This window comes from Polypterus senegalus, chromosome 11 (assembly GCF_016835505.1).
Source record: "Polypterus senegalus isolate Bchr_013 chromosome 11, ASM1683550v1, whole genome shotgun sequence".
NCBI classification, from domain to species: domain Eukaryota; kingdom Metazoa; phylum Chordata; class Cladistia; order Polypteriformes; family Polypteridae; genus Polypterus; species Polypterus senegalus.
The window spans coordinates 38,731,084-38,753,401 of record NC_053164.1 but is presented as its reverse complement, the minus strand read 5'-3'; the positions used below and the strand labels follow the sequence as shown (position 1 = coordinate 38,753,401).

General features: G+C 38.9%; 1 protein-coding gene across 1 annotated transcript; it reads left to right on the top strand.

The window, feature by feature from the left end:
- Positions 1–323: 323 nt before the first annotated feature.
- On the top strand, positions 324–20,559 carry zgc:65851 (uncharacterized protein LOC321113 homolog). Its single transcript, XM_039768425.1, has 4 exons — positions 324–1,324; positions 12,707–13,024; positions 13,193–13,317; positions 16,133–20,559. Exons 1-4 carry the CDS (start codon positions 620–622, stop codon positions 16,383–16,385), a joined length of 1,401 nt encoding a protein of 466 aa, XP_039624359.1. The 5' UTR covers positions 324–619; the 3' UTR covers positions 16,386–20,559.
- The last annotated feature ends 1,759 nt before the right edge of the window (positions 20,560–22,318 follow it).

The following is a 22,318-nucleotide window of genomic DNA, read 5'->3' as shown; positions in this document are numbered from 1 at the left end:
CCACTCTTGTCATGCAGCAAATTTCAGTTTACAACATAGGGTTGTGAGCAGCAGCTTCTGTTCTAGCAGCTTCTGGAAAATAACGCAGTGCTGGATGAGAAATCTTTATATCGATACCCGGTCAGTTTAATATCAAGATAACCCAGAATTCTTGACATTGCGATGTAGCCGCACTTGAAACTCTACTTGCCACTTTCTGTATAATGAATGATACAGTACTGACAGTTGAAAAAATATTTATACTTAATAAATATATTTTAAAAAGAATTCAGTGGAATGCATTTTCATACTAAAGCGCTTTGCTTTATCACATGGGAGTGGTCGGTCTGCTGGCCCCAGGGACTGCTTTTGCGCAGTTGACACCCTAACGTGACTGGACGCTCATCTCTAAGATTTGTCCCAAGACCTTCTGCGGCAGAGTGAACTGCTTTTTGATTTCCTTCAGGGAAAGCAGATCTGCAGAGGTTTGCATTTTGTATTCCTTCCTCAAATGGGCGTGTTCTCTGCAGCAAAAGTATAAAAGCCGGTGGCCGTTCTGTTATAGCAGAGTCAGTAGAGCGACATCTACAATCGGGTCCCTCAGAAGAGCTGTACCGCATAGAAGCTTGTTTGCCGCAAGATGTTTGCAGATATTCCCCGACTCTCCTCTCGGTTGTCAAACGGCACGGCGAGGGGTCCAACCTACCGCTCCCCTCATGCTTTTCGGAGTTCCGGAATCTCGTCCGTGACTAACTCGACCACCTTCCGCAAGACCGGCACTGGACGTCCACTTTATTCTGCAGCAGGCAACCCGGCCAGAATCGATCACGTAGACCTGTCCGGTACTACCGCTTTGACTAATGAACTGAAGATCATCCGCACCAATGAAAAAGAGCAGTTGCAAGGACTAAATGACCGCTTCGTGTCCTTCATCGAGAAGGTGCATCAGTTGGAGCTGCACAACAAGGTCCTGGAGGCCGAGGTGACGGCACTGAGGCAGCAGCAGACCGAGCCGTCCCGTTTGCACGATGTCTATGAGCAGGAGATCCGAGAACTGCGCTCCCGGGTGGAGGAGCTGACCCACGAGAAGAGCCAGGCCGAGCTGTATTGCGCTCAGCTTGCCGATGCGCTGACCAAGACTAAAGAAAAGCTGGAAGAGGAGAGCAAACAGCGGGAGGTGGCCGAAGACACCCTGTCGGGCTACAGAAAGGACGTGGATGATGCCACTTTGAATCGCTTACAGCTGGAGAAAAAGGTCGAGAATCTGCTGGAGGAAATCACCTTCCTCAGAAAAGTGTATGAAGAGGAGCTGAAGGAGCTGCAGGCTTCTTTGCAGTCTAGTCAGGTAGGACATTTTATCACAGGTTTTAGTCTAAGGTCTAAGAACGGGTCAAAGCTCCTCTTAACCAAATTTTCATTGATTGATGCTCAATTCAGCATTTTAGAGTCAAAAGAGCATATATAGAACAAGTGCTAGTGTTTCAAAAAGATATAAATCTGGAATAAATCGGTAAATGATTTTTCATTAAAGAACATTTTTATTTTTGTTTAATCCCGTCAGATTCATTTTTCCGGTGGCTTTGAGAGCAACCAACACAAAATCAGAATATTGATCTCTGGGCACATAAGACACAGTAACGTCCATCTTTATTAGATGTCCAAGATAACACAATGCTTTGATCCCTGTATGGGATGGACATTTAATCAATCGATTTATATTTTATATATCAGCTTTTACTGTGACTACACTCTCAACTACAGTATAGTGCAAGTTATTCAAGTTTCAGCCTGTTTTAAATTTTAAATAAACTCTATCTATCTATCTATCTATCTATCTATCTATCTATCTATCTATCTATCTATCTATCTATCTATCTATCTAAACATAGCATTATAAGCTGTTTAAAAGACCACATAGTAAGAAAGTGTGGGATGTGAACTTATAGGTCAAAATGTCATTTTTTAACTTCTAGAATTCACAAGCCTAAAACAAAGATAAATATTTATGCCATGTTCGATGGTCTAATTAGTAAATACCCAATTTACCCAATACCCAATACAAATACCTACGGGGTAGAGAAATGTGTTTTGCTTCTGTCATTTCAGTCAATCTCTGCTTTTAACTGAAATTCTACCTTCATCGAGCAAATTGTTATTTCCAAGTTACAATGTTGTGGTATCAACAAAATTCAACCAAATTCAAAACCGGATTTGCTATTTTTTATTAGAATATAGAGAGCATTGATGTTTATGTTTGTTTTTAAAAATGACATTATCATCATGACTCTCATTTCACTTTTTTGCTGATGTTCTCCTTATTGAAGTTGTTGCTTACTAATGGCATGCAACCCCCACAATGATATTTTTTATAAAATCTATTGTTACCAATATGAACATGTTTTATATATATATATATATATATAGCAATATACTTCAGGGTTAAATATACATCAAAATTTTGTATTATACTAAAAGTGTGTAATTTATTGCCATGTTTGCATATTAAAATATATTTTCCCAAATATACACATATATTTTAAAATACTAGGGACAATATACTGCAAGGCACATTTTACAAAATATTTAAATATTTTTTAAATATATTTATAATATTCTAGTTATACTACTGTATACAATATATTTTAGAACATATCTATTTCAATATCTATTTGTCATTTTTGCATACTGCAGTACATAATAAGTATATTGCCTTGGCATTGAAAATATCTTTCAACAGATATCTCCTAGGTGTTTCTTATGTTGAGATCTACCCCAGACCAAATCGCATTATGACACGTGCAGCATATCAGAGTATTTCAAACGCCTCACTAAATATCACTTTATAAGATCTTTATCCTCATATTTTTTATTTAGTGAGTTTGAAGGCACCAGTCATTTCAATAAACCCAGAAATGCTCTTTTTTATGCCTTTTTCAGCCGGTTTATTCTCCAGGTGTACATGGCTGGTTAGGTGACCATGCAGTGTTTGGTTTTGGGTGGACAGTCTGGTGAGTGTTCACGTTAAAAACTCTCTATATTACATTTATTAAACTTGGACAAGTAAGTAGTAAGGTTGTAACCTGCAATGTTCTGTCATCAGTATTTGGAATTGTAAATGGTAAATGAAAGAGTGAAATTTCAATTAAATTGTGTTTTAGTTCTTTAATATTCCTGCTTTTTGCTTTGCTGAGGTTTCATTTTAATTGCAGTGTGTTGCTTCGTATTTCATTACGCTGAATGAGAATCCAGCTTTCCACTAATCGAACATTTGCTTAAGAATAGGTGCTCTGATATTGCAGACCCATTACAGTTAAAATCGTTAGACACACAGCAACTGGATTCACCTCTAGAAACTAACATTAAAGAGAAATACATGTAACACATTCCTAGCACTTTAACTTTTGTTTTGACAGTTTTATCAAAATGTCAGAAAACATTAAGCTTACCGTGTATGTTTCAGCACTAAATACATTGCTGACTTCACATGCTGACACATCTACCTACTTAACAACGTAAAGTGAATTATAAGGAGTTCAAAAAATGAATTCATTGAGAAGACTGTTTTTAACACCCCCAGATATTAATATAAACCCTGAATGTTTTTTTAGAACCATGGGCTGCCACACAGCATACGGTAATGCATGCCTTATACAAGTACACAATGTATTTAGAAATATGTTTGTTACAACATATTAAGAGAAATATACACTCACTGAGCAAATTATTAGGAACACTATACTAATACTCAGTAGGACATCCTTTTATTCTCAAAACAGCATCAGGTCTTCATGGCATGGATTCTGAAAGTTTTTTGAAAGATTCTTTTGAAATTCTTATCCATTTTGACATGATTATATCATTAAAGCTCTGCACATTTGTCAGCTGCACATTCACACTGTGATTCCCTCATTTTACTGCACTCCAAATATATTGAATTCAGATCCAGTGGCTGGGAAGGTCACCGAAAAACACTGAACTTATTGTCATGTTCATGAAGCCAGTTTGAGATGACTTTTGCTTTGAGACATGGTCTATTATCATGCTGGATGTAGCCATTAGCAGATGGGTAAATTGTAACCATCAATGGATTCATATGGTTAGCAACAACACTCAAACAGGCTGTGGCATTTGAGTGATGACTATTTAGTAGTTAATCGGTGTAGAGTGTCACAAGAAAACATTCCTCATACCATTAAACCATCAGCAAGAGCCTGGACTGTTGACACAAGGCAGCTTGGGTTCCTGGATTCATGCAGGTGATGCCAAATTCTGACCCTACCGTCTGCATGCCTCAGCAGTAATTAAGATTCATCAGACCAGGCTATGCTATTCCAGACTTCCACTGACCAGTTTTGTAGAGCCAGTGCTGACTGCAGCCTCAGCTTTTTGTTGTTTGCTGACAGGAGAGGAACCCGATGTGGTCTTCTGCTGGTGTAGCCCACCCACCTCAAGGTCTGATGTGTTGTGCATTCTGAGTTGCTTTTCTGCTCAGTTCACTTCATCCAACGGTATTCCTGCATTAATGGTCAGTAGAGCATAGCTCCATCATATGTAGTGCAAAATAATTATTAAGCTTCCCTCAATAATTTAACAATCCTCAGCTTTGTCTTCATAAGCAATTTGGTGTTATTTGTCTTTTTTTTTTTTATAATTTTACAATATATACTCAGTTGTTTAGGGGTTTGAGGCCACAAAAAATATAAAACAGGCCAGGACCTTTACTAGCCAGCCCAGAAAAGACTTAACCCAAACCAGATTGCCACAAAAATATTCCTGCATGCTTCAACCTGACTAGGCCCAAAGTGGGGAAAACTGACTTAAAAGTTCAGTATGAATCTAAACAGCCCCAAAATGCCTTACAAGGAAAGGAAACCATAAAAACTCGTGTGGACATAAGGCTAAAAGGGAATAGTTTATTAAAGAACAAAAATAGCCACAAAGGTTGTCTAAAATGCAATTCTTGACCAAACAAGTCCTGAACAGAAAAACAGAATCCCATAACCAGAGCAATATGACTGAAAATGAAGCAAAATTATAAATACAAAAGACACTCTACTCCACAACTTTAATGGGCCCCTGCTAGAGCTCCTGTTTCTCTGGCTAAAAAGTCAGGAGTAGCGATGTCTGGGTGGCCCCAACTCTTGGGGAACACCTTCAAAGAACAAGGAATACAGCCACATTTAAAAGGACAGTACATAATAAAAGGCAGATGGGTATAAAAATATGACACATAATAGCTTACAAACAACAATAAAATACATTTATTTAGACTTACATAGCACAGTCAATGTATTTCATTATCAGTGGGGTTGAGTACAAATGTCCAATCTGAACTTCTTAGTTTAGTGATAGGGCTGGAGTCTCATCATTCCTATTAGAATGAGGATTGCCGATGATATATTTTTTAAATCATGCATTAAAAGGCACTTCTGTCTCAAGCTTTATCCAGTTAAGGTCATGCAGCACATGCATACGAAGAAGTATGAAAAGCCCAGGACCATTTTTCTCCCCTGAAGGTAACCACAGTAATATGAAAAAAGAAACAAAATCAATATCAGGAATTTATCTTTCATAAGACATTGTGCTTGTCATAATGAAACAAACAGATTATAAATCTTTGGGGCACCCGAAGGCCAACCCTGTATATTGTAAAAAAACAAAAATGTGGGTTTAAAATCATTGAAAAGCAAAAGAAAAAATCTCATAAACATGCGAGTGTCAAAATAGACTGCTCAAGATTGCAAAGCTTCCAGTCTTATGGTCTCCTGGCAGGAAGAGACGGGTCCAAGCAGGCAGACACTGGAAATGCCATCAGACATGTCATGGTCACCAATCTTCCCTTCTGCAGAGAGAAGAAGAAAAAAAAAAGTATCAATCAACAGTGCCCTGTGGTGTTCCGGTGGGAGCTCTTAAACCAGGGGTCCTCAATCAAAGTCCTGGATGGCTGCAGTGGCTGCAGGTTTTTGTTCTAACCCTGTTGCTTAATTAGAAAGCATATCTTGCCAATAATTTAATTTCATGGCTTGTTATTGCTTTAACTCTATGTCTGGTCATTCTCATATCCTAGATTTTCTTCCCTTTTCTAAGGATATCATCCAAATGATTTGAAGGCTAAAATGGACGAGTAATTCTCAGTCCTTCACTTTTTTCTCTTCACTTTCCTTCCAAGTATTTAATTAAACCCAATAGTGTATGATAAATACACACAGGTGACAATGGTAAATGGGGAAAGGTGGGTCTCTTTTGTCATTTGCATGTTATTGCTAATTAGGAGCGATTAAGAATGCAGCTGTTTAACTCTTTGAGGGCTGAATATTTTTTTACAAAAAACATAGTTTCTGAAAAGCAATGGTTTCACACAGAAATCAACATAAAACCTCTGTTGCTGCATGTTGCGGCTGCCAGTTTGCTAAGAATATGCGGCAGTCTTTCTGCCAGACTGAATTTGCGTGGCTGGGACACGGTCGGAGTGAATTGCAATCTGATTTCTACCACTTATCATTGTTAACTGGCACTCCTCCCTGGCGAATACTGTCAGTACAACAATTAGCTGGGGACCAGTCAACTGAAGTTGGAACCTCACATTCGTTTTCGATCACTGGTTTTAAAATCTGAGTCTGACAAGTCATAGTCCAGAGTTCAGAGATAGTAGGTAGAACGTTGACCATGGAGTATTTTGCTTTACACATTCACGTTGATCTCTCACCAGATGTCAGTGCCATTTTTGTCGTTGTTTGCGCCTTGCTACTCACGTGGGTGCAGGAAATCTTGGTCAAACCAATGAATCTAACTTTCCTTCTAGCAAAGTGAGTCCATTTAAAACATAATGAATGGCTTTGTCACAGTTTACAGCCAAATACCAACGTCAACTCCTCCTTTTGACAAAAGTCGACATCAGCCCTGAAAGAGTTAAGACTAACATAAGCAATAAGGGTTCAAAATCTTAATAAGTGAGACAACTAAAGTGAAGCAGAAGTGTTACTTTGAGCAACAAGTGCTTCTTATTAAGCAATTGGGTTGGAGCAAAAAACCTGCTGCCTCTGCTGCCCTCCAGGACACCTGTGATTGAGGACCCCTGTCTTAAACTGTCCCCCATGCACACACGCGTGGCATAATGCATTTTGATTTTCACCCTCTGTTGAAGAGGTCCACGCTAAATTTGAAAAAGCCATAAGGAAGCCTATTTGTGCTCTTTCCAATTTGTGGAAAGTCAGTAATGAGATGGTGTTGTTTGAAAGAAGTGAAGAATCCTGGTTTTCACATAGCGGGCCTTCAGCCGAGCGAGTTCCATCCATCCCAGTAAAGGAAAGCAAGTCTAGCAGCAGCAGAAGTATGGCTTCAGGAACACAGAAGCACTTTTTAGTTAGGGTGCTGTGCAAGTCTTCTAACTGTGGAGTGAAATCTAATGCAAAATCATCAAAAAAGCTTAATTTTGTTTTATGGTCTACTACTGTACAAGAAAGCATTTTGACATGAGGTACAGTCCGGGAGTTTTGGCTTTTGTTTCTCCATGTTAGCTTATTAAGCTTTTTGTTTAATTAATAAACAGCCATACATACTGTCCATAAATGTTGCTAACAAGCTCAATCCCATTTGGGGCAATGGGAGTCTATCCTGACAACATAAGGCACAAGGTGCACATTGCTCAGCTCCTATCTGATAATATTAAGGGATACAAACAAGTGTTTACACATGCTGAAATCTGAAGGGGTCTCCAACACAAACACCCAAACAAATTCTGCCAAATACAAAAATAATTCTACTAAAAGCAAAAGCCATGCATGGATGCATTACTGCATGTCTTGATTTAAACATAATATACATTTCTCAGTTCTGATTAATCTCATTCAGGTTTTCGTCAAGATTTAAAAAATGCTTCTGTATACTGCCAAGCATCTGAATATGTGGTGAATAAATTGCAGAGCAAGAGTCTATCCTGGCACCGTCAAGTACAAGGTAGGAACCAACCCTGGACAGGGTGCCCACCCCCACAATTTAGATTTGTTTATTAACCAAATTCACATGTCTTTGGGGATGTGAGAGGAAAACCTACATCAGCCCATGGAGAACATGCAGGCACCACATAGACAGTAACTGGAATTCAAACGTAGGACGCTGCTAACCACTGTGCCACCCTGCTGCTGCTGCCAATTCCCATTAACTCCAGGTGTAATTAAGAAACAAATCAGAAGTCCCATGGAAAAGATTTTTGCTGTTGAAATTACTGATGACTCAATACACAAATTCTGTGGCTATACTAATAATCAATCATTCATCTAATTGCTAGATTTTCAGTCATAGCCTTACTTACATAGTCTTAGCGAGTTGGCAGCGATAGTGAGTAGCACACTTCGGTGAATTGAGTCGCATAATGTGACATGCCGAGTGACCCACTCCGACAACAACAGCAACATTTATTTATATAGGACATTTTCATACAAAAAATGTAGCGCAAGTGCTGTGGTGCTCCAGTGTTACTGGGGTTCAGCGATTGTAGAGTTCTGAAATATCAGTGTGTGGTAACAATATTGATCACTTTAAGATAATACTGTTTTAATAGAATAAAATCAGCAAAGACAGCATACTATTTCAGCAAAGTCAGATGTTGCAAATAAAAGAAAAAGGAATTGGAGAGATCTCCATATCTTATACACAGGTGATGGAGCGTACTGAGGCCATTGTTATAATGTCATTGTCATAAATATCCCGTAAGCAACAGATTAAACCAATTAGGGAAAGAACAGGAATGCCAACCTATCACTAAAGCCTTGTTATTATAAATAGGGGTCTGAGTGTGCCACTTCAGCTCTGAGCTGAATCTTTTAATGATCAAACTCCGCACAGAGAGTGCATAAAATATTACAAGAGCAGAATAAACTTGAGTTGTTTTCAATTTGATTTTAGTAAATGGAAACTTTAGTAAAGTATGTGGGACTGCCAAAGAAGTCTCTAGCTCAAACATTATGTGAAAAAAGAGGGACCAAACATTTATCTTAGAGGCCGGGTCACATAAGCCCAGTGGTTAAAACCCTTCCATTAGTATTAATGTATATTAATAATGTATATGATTATTATTGTGCTGGGGATATTTTTTAATTGGATGGTCTTTTGTTATTCTTTTGTTCTAAAAAAAAAAAATAGACATTCTAGTGAGTTTGTCGCCCCCTGCTGTCTCCATGACTCAAAACTTTTTTTATGTCTCACTCACCCCAGTGTGTTAGGTTAACTGTAGACTTTAAACTGGCTCAAAGCAGGGACAGAGCCCAAGTCAATTTACGTCTGGTGTTAGAGCCAAATCTTTTAAGTTAATGGTAATGGTAAATTTAGCTAAGTGTGCTTAGTTTTGAACTTGAATATAATGTAGCATTAACATAGATAATGGAAGATTCATTTTAATCCCTCATAAATTAAAGCTAATTGGAATGTTGTAAGTGTTAGCTTTGTGTGATGATAAAATAGCCCTTAGATTGAAAACAGCTAGAAAGACACATAAACTGTAAGGCAGATAGGCATTAAGGGCATGTAGTTTTCTAAACATGTGTATGTACAGTATAAAGTATGTGGTGAACAGAAAATCTTAACAAAGATATTTATCACAGACAAAAAGTTTCCCTTTTTTTTGTTTGTATTATCAACCTTTTTATGGATTGTTTTGGTGAACCATTTGTTTTGAATTTGAATAAAATCTGTAAAATGAGGATATTTAGACCTTGTGAAGTTTTCTCTCTTTCTGGTAACTGCATTTGAACTACAGTATTTTGAAGTACTTGGAAACCCTCAGCAAATGTAGTTACTCCTGACAAGAACTATTTCTTATATATATATTTCTCTTCTGGTTCGTCCTGCTTCCACTTCAAAACTGGTCCCGCCCATACGCAGCCGACACTGCATTTCTCGATTCCTATTCGTCCTCTTCCAAACCCTTCCCCACACTGCCTGCAGCTCCTCTTCAAAATCAGTCCCGCCCATACGCAGCCGACACGGCATTTCTCAATTGAAGTAGCTTTACCACCTTTGCAGGAGCCATCTGTGTCTTTAAAACAGCTTCTTATACAGCAAACAGAAGGTAAAAATTATCGTAAACACATTCGAGAATACAACTCTTCTCTAGCGTTTGCTTCCATGGGTGCACAGATAACTCAGCCTCCTGGCCACGGACCATACTGTTTTAAAATACATGGGCAAATTTATCGCCAAATCTCTCCACTATACGCTAACACTTCTACCTCTCTAGGATATGGACAGTTGTATGTTTCTGACACAGCGCAAGCTACTGAAGTACACTTACAAAATAAAGCAAACTCTGCATGCAGCAAAATTTTACTTCTCCAGCTAGATTCCATGCTCAGAACCATCAACCCCTTCACTAAATCATACAAATACATGCATGAAATCGCTCAGTCCAATCGAAAACCATTCGTACAGATGCTGTTGAAGGAAAACCCTGGGCAGGATTTACGACGATACAATGGCCCAACATGTCACACCGATGTTGCAGCGATTTTCGTCGGAGAAGATGGCGAACCGAAAGGGACATTTGCATCTATCCCAGAGGCAACTCCAGTAAGTAGATTTCCATGCTCAATATGAATTGCGATCCTATGGTTTACCCACTTTTATTCCCTTACAGAGACATTAGCTGGCACAAAGATTTACAACATGTTCCCGATAAAAGAACCGCCAACCTAATCAGGCTTACTCAATGCCAATTTTACGCGTACAGATTATCAGTACGTCATAGATGCGTATGTTAAAACAGAGGGCGCACGTCTAAACTATCTCGGATTACATCAACAAGATCTGCGCGTGGAACAATACAAAGGACTATCAGAAGCACTGTAAGCAAAGGCTGAAAATAACAACGTACAGTACGTGTAGGCAAAGTGATCATATTACCGTCCACATTTCCAGGAAGTCCAAGATACATGCAACAAAACTATTGTTGTACATGGCTTTTTCTAGGGTTAGATCTTTCGACTCATTATCTGTCGTCTCCAGCAAAACACCAATTCACAACTACGTCTTTCAAGAAGTACTTGTTTCTTCTTGATTCCTGAATTCCTTTCTCACCGTTTTCTGTTCCTATTCTTACACCGCCGTATGCTATGGCGGGCGTCGGTTAATACAGTATATAATAATTTGCTTTCCGATTAGTGTGCTTTACATGAAAAGCAGGCAACTGGGGGAAAACACCATAGCCTGTTTTTGTTTTGCACTCAATAATAAAATAAAAACACTGTAAAATCCTGAAATAACGTGCTCCACAGTAGCATTTAAATGTTCCTATCTTCCTTCCTCACAGATCCTCACAATAGCCACAGTCCTTTGCTCAAACAGTGGTTGTCCTTACTAAAGCTGAGCAAGAAATATCCACTGAGGTGTACCAAGCTTAATAATGTTATGAGAATTAAGATTAAGAAATGTAATAAGACTTATATAAGGAACATTTGTAAGGGAACACTGTAGGGTGTCTTGTTGTTATATGTATATTTTCAAAAACTGAGATGCAATGTTTTGCTTTTAAGGAATTATAAAAGCATTTTATTGTACAGCAAAACACTGAAAGAGAAAATTAATTTAAAATGTATTCATTCTTTTGAGTAAAGTTCATATACAAAAATCAAAATGGCCCAAGAATACTTTCTCTTTACGTACCTTTGAGGTGGATTTTACAGTACAGTATTTAGCTGCATTCATCCTTGTGGTCTTCCTGTTTTTGCTATGAAAAGCACCCCCATAACACAATGCTGCCATCACCATTCTTCAATGTAAGGGTGGTGTTAAGCAGGTCATGAGCAGTGCCTGGTTTTCTGCAGTCATAGTGCTTTGAGTTGTCCTTTAAATGCCATTTGGCAAACTCCAAGGTTGTCATATGTCTTTTACTCAAGAGTGACTTCTGTCAAGCCATCCTACCATAAACACCTGACTGATGGAGTGCTGCTGAGTTGGGCATCCTTCTGACAAGTTCTCCCATCTCATCAAAGGATGCCTGAAGCTCTGGTACAGTGAACACTGGGTTTTTCATTATCACCCTGACCAAGAACCTTCTTGCCTGGTTACTCAGCTTGGCTGGATGGCCAACTCTAGGGAGCATCCTAGTGATTCTAAACTTCTTCCATTTCACAATTACTGAGGCTTCTGTGCTCCTGGCATCACTGAAAGCCTTAGAAATTATTACTCTGATCTATGCTTTACCACAATTCTGTTGCGGAGGCCTACAAAGAGTTCCTTGGACTTCATGGCTTGGTTTTTGTCCTGAACAATGTAAAATCAACAATGTCCAGTCAATTAATTTGCCCACAGATGGACTCCAATCAAGTTGTAGACATCATAATTAAAACAAACAGGCTGCACTTGACCACAGTTTGGTCAGCAAAGGGTCTGAATACTTAAATAAATGAGAGATTTCATTTTTTGATTTTTATAAATTTGCAAAGCTTTCTGAAAACATGTTTCCAGTTTGGCATTATGGGTTATCGAATGTAGATTGATAGGAATAAATGGCAAATTTATGCCTTTGAAATTAAATCTATAACACAATAAAATGAAATAATCTGAATACTATCTGAATCTGCTGTAAATCATTGAGTCTTTGTATTGATCACAGTCTGTTTCATTTTCTTTTGCTATCCATTCATCCATCCAGTTAAATCCAACAGGCAGGCTTGATGTCACCCTTAACACATTCAATGCTTTACTTTGGATGTTTTTGTTCTCATGTATTCAGGTATCTGTAGATGTGGACATCGCCAAACCTGATTTATCAACAGCACTGAAAGATATCCGCATTCAGTATGAGAATCTCTCCTTGAAGAACCAGCAGGTGGCTGAGGAGTGGTATGTTTCCAAGTATGCTAATGTGACTGAGGCAGCGACCCGTGACGATGAGGCTGTCAGGCAGTCCAAGGAGAAGATCAGTGAGTATCGTCGACAGCTTAAAGCCTGCAACTTAGAAGCCGATGCCCTGCGAAGCAACAACAAGGCCATGGAGAGACAGATTGAAGAGATTGAGGACCGACACCAGCAGGAGATCAATGGATTCCAGGTAAGTCATAGAATATGTCACCCAAAGCACTTTATGAGATGGCAGGTCATGTGGTCTCACAGCAATCTCACCGAATGATCGAGATCTCTAGAAATTTTTGGTGACTCTTCAGGCCTAGAGACTGGGGAATGCATGGACACTTGGTAGTCATGACTGCATTTTTTTCAGGAAATGATTAAGAAACTTGAAGGCTCATTGAGGGCAACAAAAGAGGAAATGTCCCGCCATCTTCGTGACTACCAGGACCTACTGAATGTAAAAATGGCATTAGATATTGAAATTGCTGCTTACAGGTAAGATGCTCATTCATAATCATAACTGAGTCGGTGCAGTAAGCTGGATAGGGTGAAATGTACATGATGCTGACTGCCAATCTAATTTACAATATGCATACAATTATTTACTCACTTTATTAACTTACTTAGTTAAATACAGGGGAGCCAAGATGTTTTTACCATGACAGTTTTTTAGGGACCATACCAGAATTTTTCTTTATGTGTGCAGATTTGTCCAACATTATCATTAATCTAGCAAGCTAATACTATTTGTCTGTCTTTTGCTAATGACAAGAGAAATAAACAAGTTAATGCATCTTTCACATCACTAACCATGAAGCAATGAGACAGTGATGCCTGTTTTGTGTCAGCATCAGATCATTGTGATACTCTCTGACATCATCTGACAAAGTACAGCAATAGAGATTTAAATGCAAAGTAAAGTGAAAGCCGCACAACCATACACTGCTTAGGAAAATTGTTAGGCTATGAAGTGCCTACACTGACAGAGAAACACCTCAAGTTCAGAATTGAACAGCTTAGAAGTGAAAAAGAAAAAGCGGCAATAGCACAGAAAGAACACTCCACCTACACACACTGTGCGACTCAATCTGTACACTGCATGTCTAATAGTAGCACTAACTACCACAGAACCACGTGTTTGCTGCTTGTGATGATGTGGGTTCTTGCCCCATGCTCCCACTTCCCTTTTGGGTAGCCCTTAAACCTAACACCTTTGGTAATGTAACCGGATGAGCTGGACAATGAGGACACCAAATGAAGCAAGGGGAAAGGTGTAAAGTGCAGAAGTGCTTTTATTAAAAATGAACAAAATAAATCCAGAGGTCAAAAGAAATTGCAGAACGTCAATAAATAAATAATCCATTAAAAACAGAATGAAACGTGGAGGTTAAAATCCAATAAATAAATCCTTTATAACCGAAGTTAAAATACTGTGAGGAACATTACAAATCTTTCATTTTCAGGTGCTTCCCTCTTCAAACTGATGCCTCTCTGGCTTATTCTTCATAGGCTTTGCAGTACAGAGAGACGTACACCAACAGGTGCAGACATCCATTATACTTGGCCCGTGTCCCTGCTGCCTAATCCATGGCATTCTGCAGAGAGCCGCCGGACCCTGCTCCAGCTCCCTTCTCCTGGCAAAAGCTCAACATCCTCCCACTGCTGTCTTTCCAGGCTACACTCATCAAGAAGACATCCCAGAGCACAGCGATCACTCCTGCTCCAGGCTGCTCAGTAGGAGTGATCCTTGTGCCTCCTTCTGAGACATCCTGATAAGCACCGGTTTACTTCAACTCCTGCCTTCTTTCTATCCATTAATCTCCGCTTAATGTGTCTTTCTATTCTCTTCTTTCCCCTCCGCACTCGCACTCCTGCTATAAATAATGGGGACGTGGCACAGGTGCAGCGATTAGCAGCTCCCGGCATCAATTACGGATATGGACAATTCCTCATCTGTGCACTTAAGCGAGGAAACGCCTGCACCACGTCGCGCCTGAGAACCACTCTGGCCACACTACCACACCCCCTCTATAAGCCGTGAGTGCGGCGATTATTTATTTAAAAACTGGCCTGTTATTCTGAGCCATGGACCCGCTATATATCACACTGCTTAGTTTGAGGCCTGCCAACACTGAAATAATGTTTTGTACATATTGATCTGGGGCCTCATTTATAAAACATTGTGTGGATTCGATTGCGAAAATATGTGCACAACAAAAAAACTAAAAATTACGTACACACAAAAAAAATCTGATTTATAAAACCTGCTTTACATGCATTCCTACTCAGTTTACTGTTTACAACTCACAGTCACCTTGTAAATATGCGTAAGTGAATGCGACTCGAACGCCACCCTGAAACATCCTTATATGGAGCATGCTAATCAACCTCATGTATATGCAATCACAGTGCTGCTGAACTTTCATTGGCTGGTTGAGTCAGAAAAATTTGGTTTCACCTGACTCAAAGGGATCACACAGTACATGAAGATTTTTCAGCCACACTTTTATGTTGCATACCTTTCATTCTACCTGACCCCGAAGGTACCCTGATGGACTGAGATTTTTGGAGTGTGTAGGCAAATGGAATAAACTGGTGTCACCATCATGTTTGTGAAACCAGTTTGAGATAATGTGTGTTTTCTGACATGGCACATTATCTTGCTAAAAATACCTATGTGAGAAGTCGTAGACTGTTGCCATAATAGAATGTCGCAGCATTTATTGGGCATTCAGCTTTTTTTTTTTACCCTAGCGTTCTCTATGTAAAAATCCAGCTCTTTCTGGGATGCTGAAACCACTATGTCACATATCAAGGCTAAATGGACATCGAATTACAAGCATATTTTAATGTTTGCTCAAACAACCAATAAACCTCCTGACCCATCTGTGTGCTGCAGCCATATAGCTGGCTCTTTGTAGAGTTAGGCTGTTTAGGGTGAGGGGCAGAAGGACCTAATAAAATGACTACTGAATATATATTAATTAAAGGTAAAAGTCTGTTGATTCTTGACCCAGTAGTGGGCATGTCAACATTGGCGTTTCAGTATGGAGATACAGTATAGGTGCCACATGTATACATCTACTGGGAGATATGTAAGGTGGGGGCATGGAGGAAAATAGTAGAAACTAATCACAAAATGTGGAATTTAATGATATTATGACCAAGTTGAGGGGTTATTAAAAAATAAAAAAAAACTGGGTTATTACAAAATAACAAACTTTATTAAAAAAAGACAATGATTCTTGTGTTTCATGTAGACTCATGCCACACAAACCACCGTACTTCTGATCTCTCTTGTACTTTACAGGAAACTTCTGGAGGGTGAAGAAGCCCGTCTCAAAGTGGTTTCAGGAAATCTACAGCACTATGGATTTTCCAGCTATCAAATGACCTCCTCAGTACCAAGATTTAGTTCCTTCTCTGCCCACACAAAGGAAGAACTTGAGAGCAATGAAGATGAGGATGAACAAAAAGATGAGGAAGTGGAAGGAGAAGAAGAAGATGAAGAAGAAGAGGAAGAAATGAAAACAACAGGGAGCTCACACAATGGAAAGCATTAGTGATTCTCGGGTGGCTCTCCCAGAATTTCCTGTCCCTCATCCTCTTCCTCGTCACCAATCATCTCTCAGTTATACTAGTTTAAGATGGTCATGAAAAGCAGCTTAATAGCATCAAGGTGTCCACAAACCGTGGTCCGCATGCAAAGTGATGCAGCAAATCTGACATCACAATTTCCAGGTTTGGTGCTGTAGATAACCAAGGTTTAGCCTTGCCATGTGCCATTGTCAAAGTAGATGACATTCTTTGAGCAGGCACAAGGTGCACAGGTACACTAAAGTGCCATGAAAGGTGTTTGTACTTGGGTCCGATTTTCTGCATTATTGTGTATTTCTCAGAGTGAGTGTTATCAAATTTTTAACTGAAACCCGATATTAGATTAAAGGGAAATTCAGTGAATGAACAAAACAAAGTTGAAAACTTACCTTTATTTTTTATTAAAGAGAGTTATGTAACTCCCAATTTCCAATGTGAAAAACATAATTGGACTTACATTCTATAACGACGGCCACATGTTTAATTTCATTATTGATGAGTGCCGTGAAGCACCATGGAAAGATTTTTCTTCCTCTCCTCCTTTTAGGATTTCCTCAAGTCTTCACATTTCTGAGTTTTTGGATGTGAACTGTTTTTTTTGTTTTTTTCAGGTTTTTGTCACAACACCATAGTGAGACTTAGTTCAGAACATCACAAAACTCCAATATCTTCAGTCATTCTGGTCTAACAATCTCCTAAAAAAATCTTGTTGGTGTTGACCCAAGATTGTCAGTCAGTTCCCATGTCTGGAACTGTGTGACCCTGAACAAGGCAGGCAAGTTAAGCATAAATATTACCTATAAATGGTCATAACATAACCTGATCTTATAAGTCACCTTGGATGAAGGACTGCTTTCTCTTGCTTTGGTCATCAACCCTAACGCTGTTTTGTCACAGCAGTGGTCCACTGCTTCTTTTTCCTTGCTTTCTCCTAATTGATACAGTGAACATTTTCAATCATCAGGCTGATGTACTGCCTCCTTGCTCTGCCTTCTAGCATATAAGAACATAAGGCATTTTATACAAATAAGAGGAGACCATTTAGTCTATCAGGCTTGTTTTTTTAGCTAACAGCTAAATTCCAATATCTCACCTAGATACTTCTTGAAAGTTGTCAAGGTTTTGGCCTCAACTCCACGTCTCGGTAGTTTGCTCCAGATTCCAACATCTCTTTGAATAAAGAAGTGCTTCTTGGCTTCAATCTTAAATGCACTCCCAGTGCCCATTCAAAATTATCAGATGGTGAGTGAGATCAGATTTGTACTCTTCTTAACCAGAAGGTCCCATATTTTCCTTTTCTCCTCTCTTCTCGTTGAGGAACACCTTCATTTGTAACCTGATTGATCCACCGTATCTATCTATCTATTTGCCCTACCAATTATTCTGTTGTCTCTTATGAATGCAGTCCACATTTCATTTATGTACAATGCTCAGCTCCATACAAAAGTCCTCAAAAATAACACCCTAACCTGACCACCATTATCTTTCACCTCTGCGACAAGTGTCTTGCTGTGAAATAAGCTTTACTCCAGATGTGATATGGCCCATGTTGGCAAAAATGTTCCACTTTTGACTCGTTTGCCCATTTCACAAGTTCTTTTGATAATCATCCTGGTAATTTATTTTGTAAGTCTCTTCACTGGTTTTCAGGTAATACATCCCATTAATATAACACAATATAGTTTTTTTTCTTATTTAATGCATTCATTTTGCTCCCTTCTTCTCTTTGAATTGTATGATGCCTGCTACATTCTCAGACCTGTCTAATTTAATTCATAATCAGCAGGGAATGGGCAGAATTGGGTGCAAGGCAGGATACAACCCAGGATAGAGCACCATGCCAATGCAAGGCCCGCTCTCACGCACCCACAATGGCCCAATTTGGAATCACTAATTAACCTAACATGCATGTCTTTAGGATACGGGTGAAAAACCACAATACCTGGAGAAAAGCATACAGACATGGAGTGAATGTGCAGACTTTACATGGACAACAATCAAGTAAACTACATAAGTAAAGCACTGAACAGAAAGGAAAGTCTAACTAAAATGTAAAGGCTACGTCCATATTGATGGTGTTTTTAAACAAAAATGATCTTCATCCACATTAAAGTTTTCACCTCATTTATGAAAGTTTCTCCGTCCACAACAATATGACTGAAAATAAATGTGGCATATGTTTTCCTACACTAGAAATCCTTGAAGGTATGGTAATGTTGCTGGCTGTGGGATTTATCACAAAACTGTATTGGCTGGTAAATGATTTGACTTTTGCGCATTCGTGCAGCATTCAAACTGTACAAAACAGAATTTAGATGCATGCAGGAAAGCAACACAAAAAGTGCCATGCAAAGCAACTCTTCTGTGACTGCTATGTTGCAATATGATTTTCTTCCATGAAGTGTGACCAATCAGGGAATGTGATGATGTAATAAGCATAATCCAATCAGGGAAGGGCTGCATAAGCATCAACAAATAGTGTTGTTAGAATCTGTGTTTTTAAGAGCTTCCCTCTTCACCTGTCCACTTTGCAATGCTGAGCCTGTGTTTTCAGAAGTATACGGTTCTGGAGAGCATTTTCAAATGTCTCAGTTTTTGGGGGGTTAAAAATATCAGGGTAATGGGAAAGAAAGACAAAAACAGAGACTAAAGTTTGCATTTTTAAATGACAAGGTAGTAGTGTGGACATAGCCTAAGACTGCTCAAGAGGATGAAAGGAAGAATGGTGTCCAGGAATGATGGCCTTATCCAGTAAAATAACTAGACAGATCCTTATTGAATAAACTTTTTAAATTTATTAACATATATGCACTATATTTAACTTTATTGTTTCCAAATTCAGATAAGGTAACACATCTTTTAGCCACTGAGAAATGGAGAGGGATGGAGGAATCTTCTAACTGAACAAATTTAGATGAAGTGACAAAAGCCACATTTGCAGGATGTGTTTTCCATCTCGAGTAATTAAAAAAGAAAAATGTACGAGGGTCAATGAACATTCATCACGGTACATTTTCACAAACAGCTCTTCACATGTGTTATCAGTGGTTAGCATTGCTTCACTACTATAGATTACAATTGTGCTTGGCCTCTTTCTGATGATGGACTCACCATCACCTTAGCTGTGGCAAGTCACGGATGAAACCTACTGGAGATCATCATTGTGAAAATTCATATCATGTCTTGGAAAATTTTGACTGGATGGCCCTTCCAGGGAAGATTTTCTCAGTATTTAAGCCTTTGGAGTGGTGGAACCTTAAAAATATCTTTGTAGTCACTTCCAGATGGACATGACATGTTGAGATTTTGAAGAATCAAGGTTGTCTGTGGTGTATTTGCCTCAACTTAACTGTGATGGTAAGAGCCTACACCAGACAGATTTATTCTGTATGGGCAGCCCTAATTTTGGCCTAAGTTTTAACTAAAGCACACAAACAGCAGATTCAGATTATCCATTAATTGAGTTGAGGTCAATAACTTTCTCACATGCCTGATTATCTTGTATACCAAACGTTTAAGTCTTTATTTCCATTAGACTCTCTTCCAGATTCAGTAAAAAGCTCTAAAAGGTCTTGTGAAATTAAATGTGGAAATTATGCAATAATGCAAAAAATGGGACAAGGGGACATCTGCTGCTCCTATTCTGGCCCTTTTGAATGATGCCATTATGTAATACTCCCTGCCCTGACACCAAGCCCAGTGCCAGAGCTCTGGCCAGATCAATAACATAATATTCTCAAAACCACTTAATCCAATATAATGTTGCATGGGGCTGTAGTTTATTAAGACAGCATCTCGCACAAAGCAGGAATTTAACCCTGAACAGAACGCCAACCCACCATAGGGCCTACTCTCATGCACGCCTATGGGGTCGTGAGAGGAAAACCCACACAGATAAGAGGGAAATGTGTAAAGCCCACACAAACAATGAGTCGATGAGACAACAACTTTTAATTGCTGAGCAACCATGTCTTCCCCTGTTTAGTATTCCAGGTCTAGATGGAAAGAAGGAGCATCAGCTACATTCTGCCTGATCTGAACAGTTTTCTTGGGGATGCTTATGGACTAGTTTGGCCAGATTGGGGTTTGAAGTGTTCACTATTCTATGTGCTGAAGCTAATAAAGAACTGTTGTCCTAAACAGTGTGTGTTCTCCTCAGTTCGCCTCTTTAGAACAGCCTCACTTTTTAAAACATTTAACTTCTCCTCCATTATGTGGCCTACAGCGTGGTTCAGTGCATGTACTGATGTAGTAACACAGTCAAATGTGCAGAGTACTGGACAATTCATTCTTACATTTCTGAACAAAAATCTTATAATCTGTGGGAGCATGTTTCAAGCACTTGTTCTCTACCTTTAATTGAACACTGACAATAAGTCAAAATTCAAGTGGAAGTTTTTGATGTTCAAGCCCAAGTCAAGCTGCAAGTCATTTTTAATTTTATTGAGTTGAATCCGAAGTTAGAACACTGATGGCTACCCAGTGGAATTTTATAAAAAATAAGTTAGCTCCACTATTATTAGCAACGTTTATAGAAGCTAAAGACTATAAAATTGTACCTGAAACTTTTCGCCAAGCATTAATTACCGTCTTTCCTAAGAACAATAAGGACTTTCTACAATGTGCATCATGCAGAACAATCTCATTCCAGAATACTGATGTTACGTAAGAGACTCTTCAAAGTTCTAGCCAGAAGGATTGGGAAAGTGCTTCCATCTGTAATATCACAAGACCAATCCGGATTTATTAAATGCAGACACTTCTAACCTTCGACGTTTCTTTAATATATTCATTCTTTAATATAATATATTCACCCATTAAATCTAACACAACAGAAATCTTATTATCTTTAGATGCAGAAAAAGCATTTGACATGATTGAATGGGACTACCTATTCACCACATTGTGCAAATTTGGGTTCAGCCCAAACATATGTGCATGGATCAAACTACTCTATACTAGTCTAGAAGCCTCAGTTTGTATTAACATTATTTCAGACTACGTCAAACTAAAACGCAGTACTCAACAAGGATACCCCCTTTCATCGCTGCTCTTTACAATAGCCATTGAACCAATTGGCTGTTTAATTTCGAAATGCATCAGAGATAAAGATGAATATCGAAAAGAACTTGAACAGAAAATAGCACTATATGCAGATGGTATGGTACTGCATATATCTGACCCGCAAAACTTTGTGCCAGCAGTCCTAAAAGCACTAAAAGTCAAGATAAATAATATTATATGCACTACCCTCGGTTGAAATCAGATATGATTTAATGGATGATCATGCCCACCTGTCAGGCCTATTTTACTCAGGGCTGTAGTAATATCTACTTGTTTCCAATTGCAAGAATGACGTCAGCATAACAGTATGTCAGTCTCAGTCACCAATCACAGGAGACTAAGTTGTTACTCGAATCCACATCTCTGCTACCCTCTGTACTGGCCATTACATAGATCAGAGTTTAGTAAGTGAATCAGTTTGATCCTGGATCCCTCAAATGGAATCTACAACAACTCCAGGTTTGTATTTGTAAGTCTATTCAAGGAAAAGCCAGTACTGTCATTTTTTGCCAGCATGAAATTACCTGTAGAGTAAATTTGTCATTTGTAAGTTTCACTTGTGAATTTTAGTGAACATTAACTGCATTCTGCCATATTGAATTTGTACATGACCTAGAGTATGGCCAGTGGGGGAAATGTTTACCAACTTTCATAGCCTATGTGTCTGATGGAAACTTCTTGCTGAAAAGGCTATTAAGTTAGTGAGTGAGGGAACTGCAGGACAATTAAGGTCAAAGCAGCAACAAGCATCCTTTATTTCACAAAGAAAATCCCTGAAATAGATAAAAAAGGATCGCATAAGACACTTAAACCCAGATAATCCAAGAGACAGACT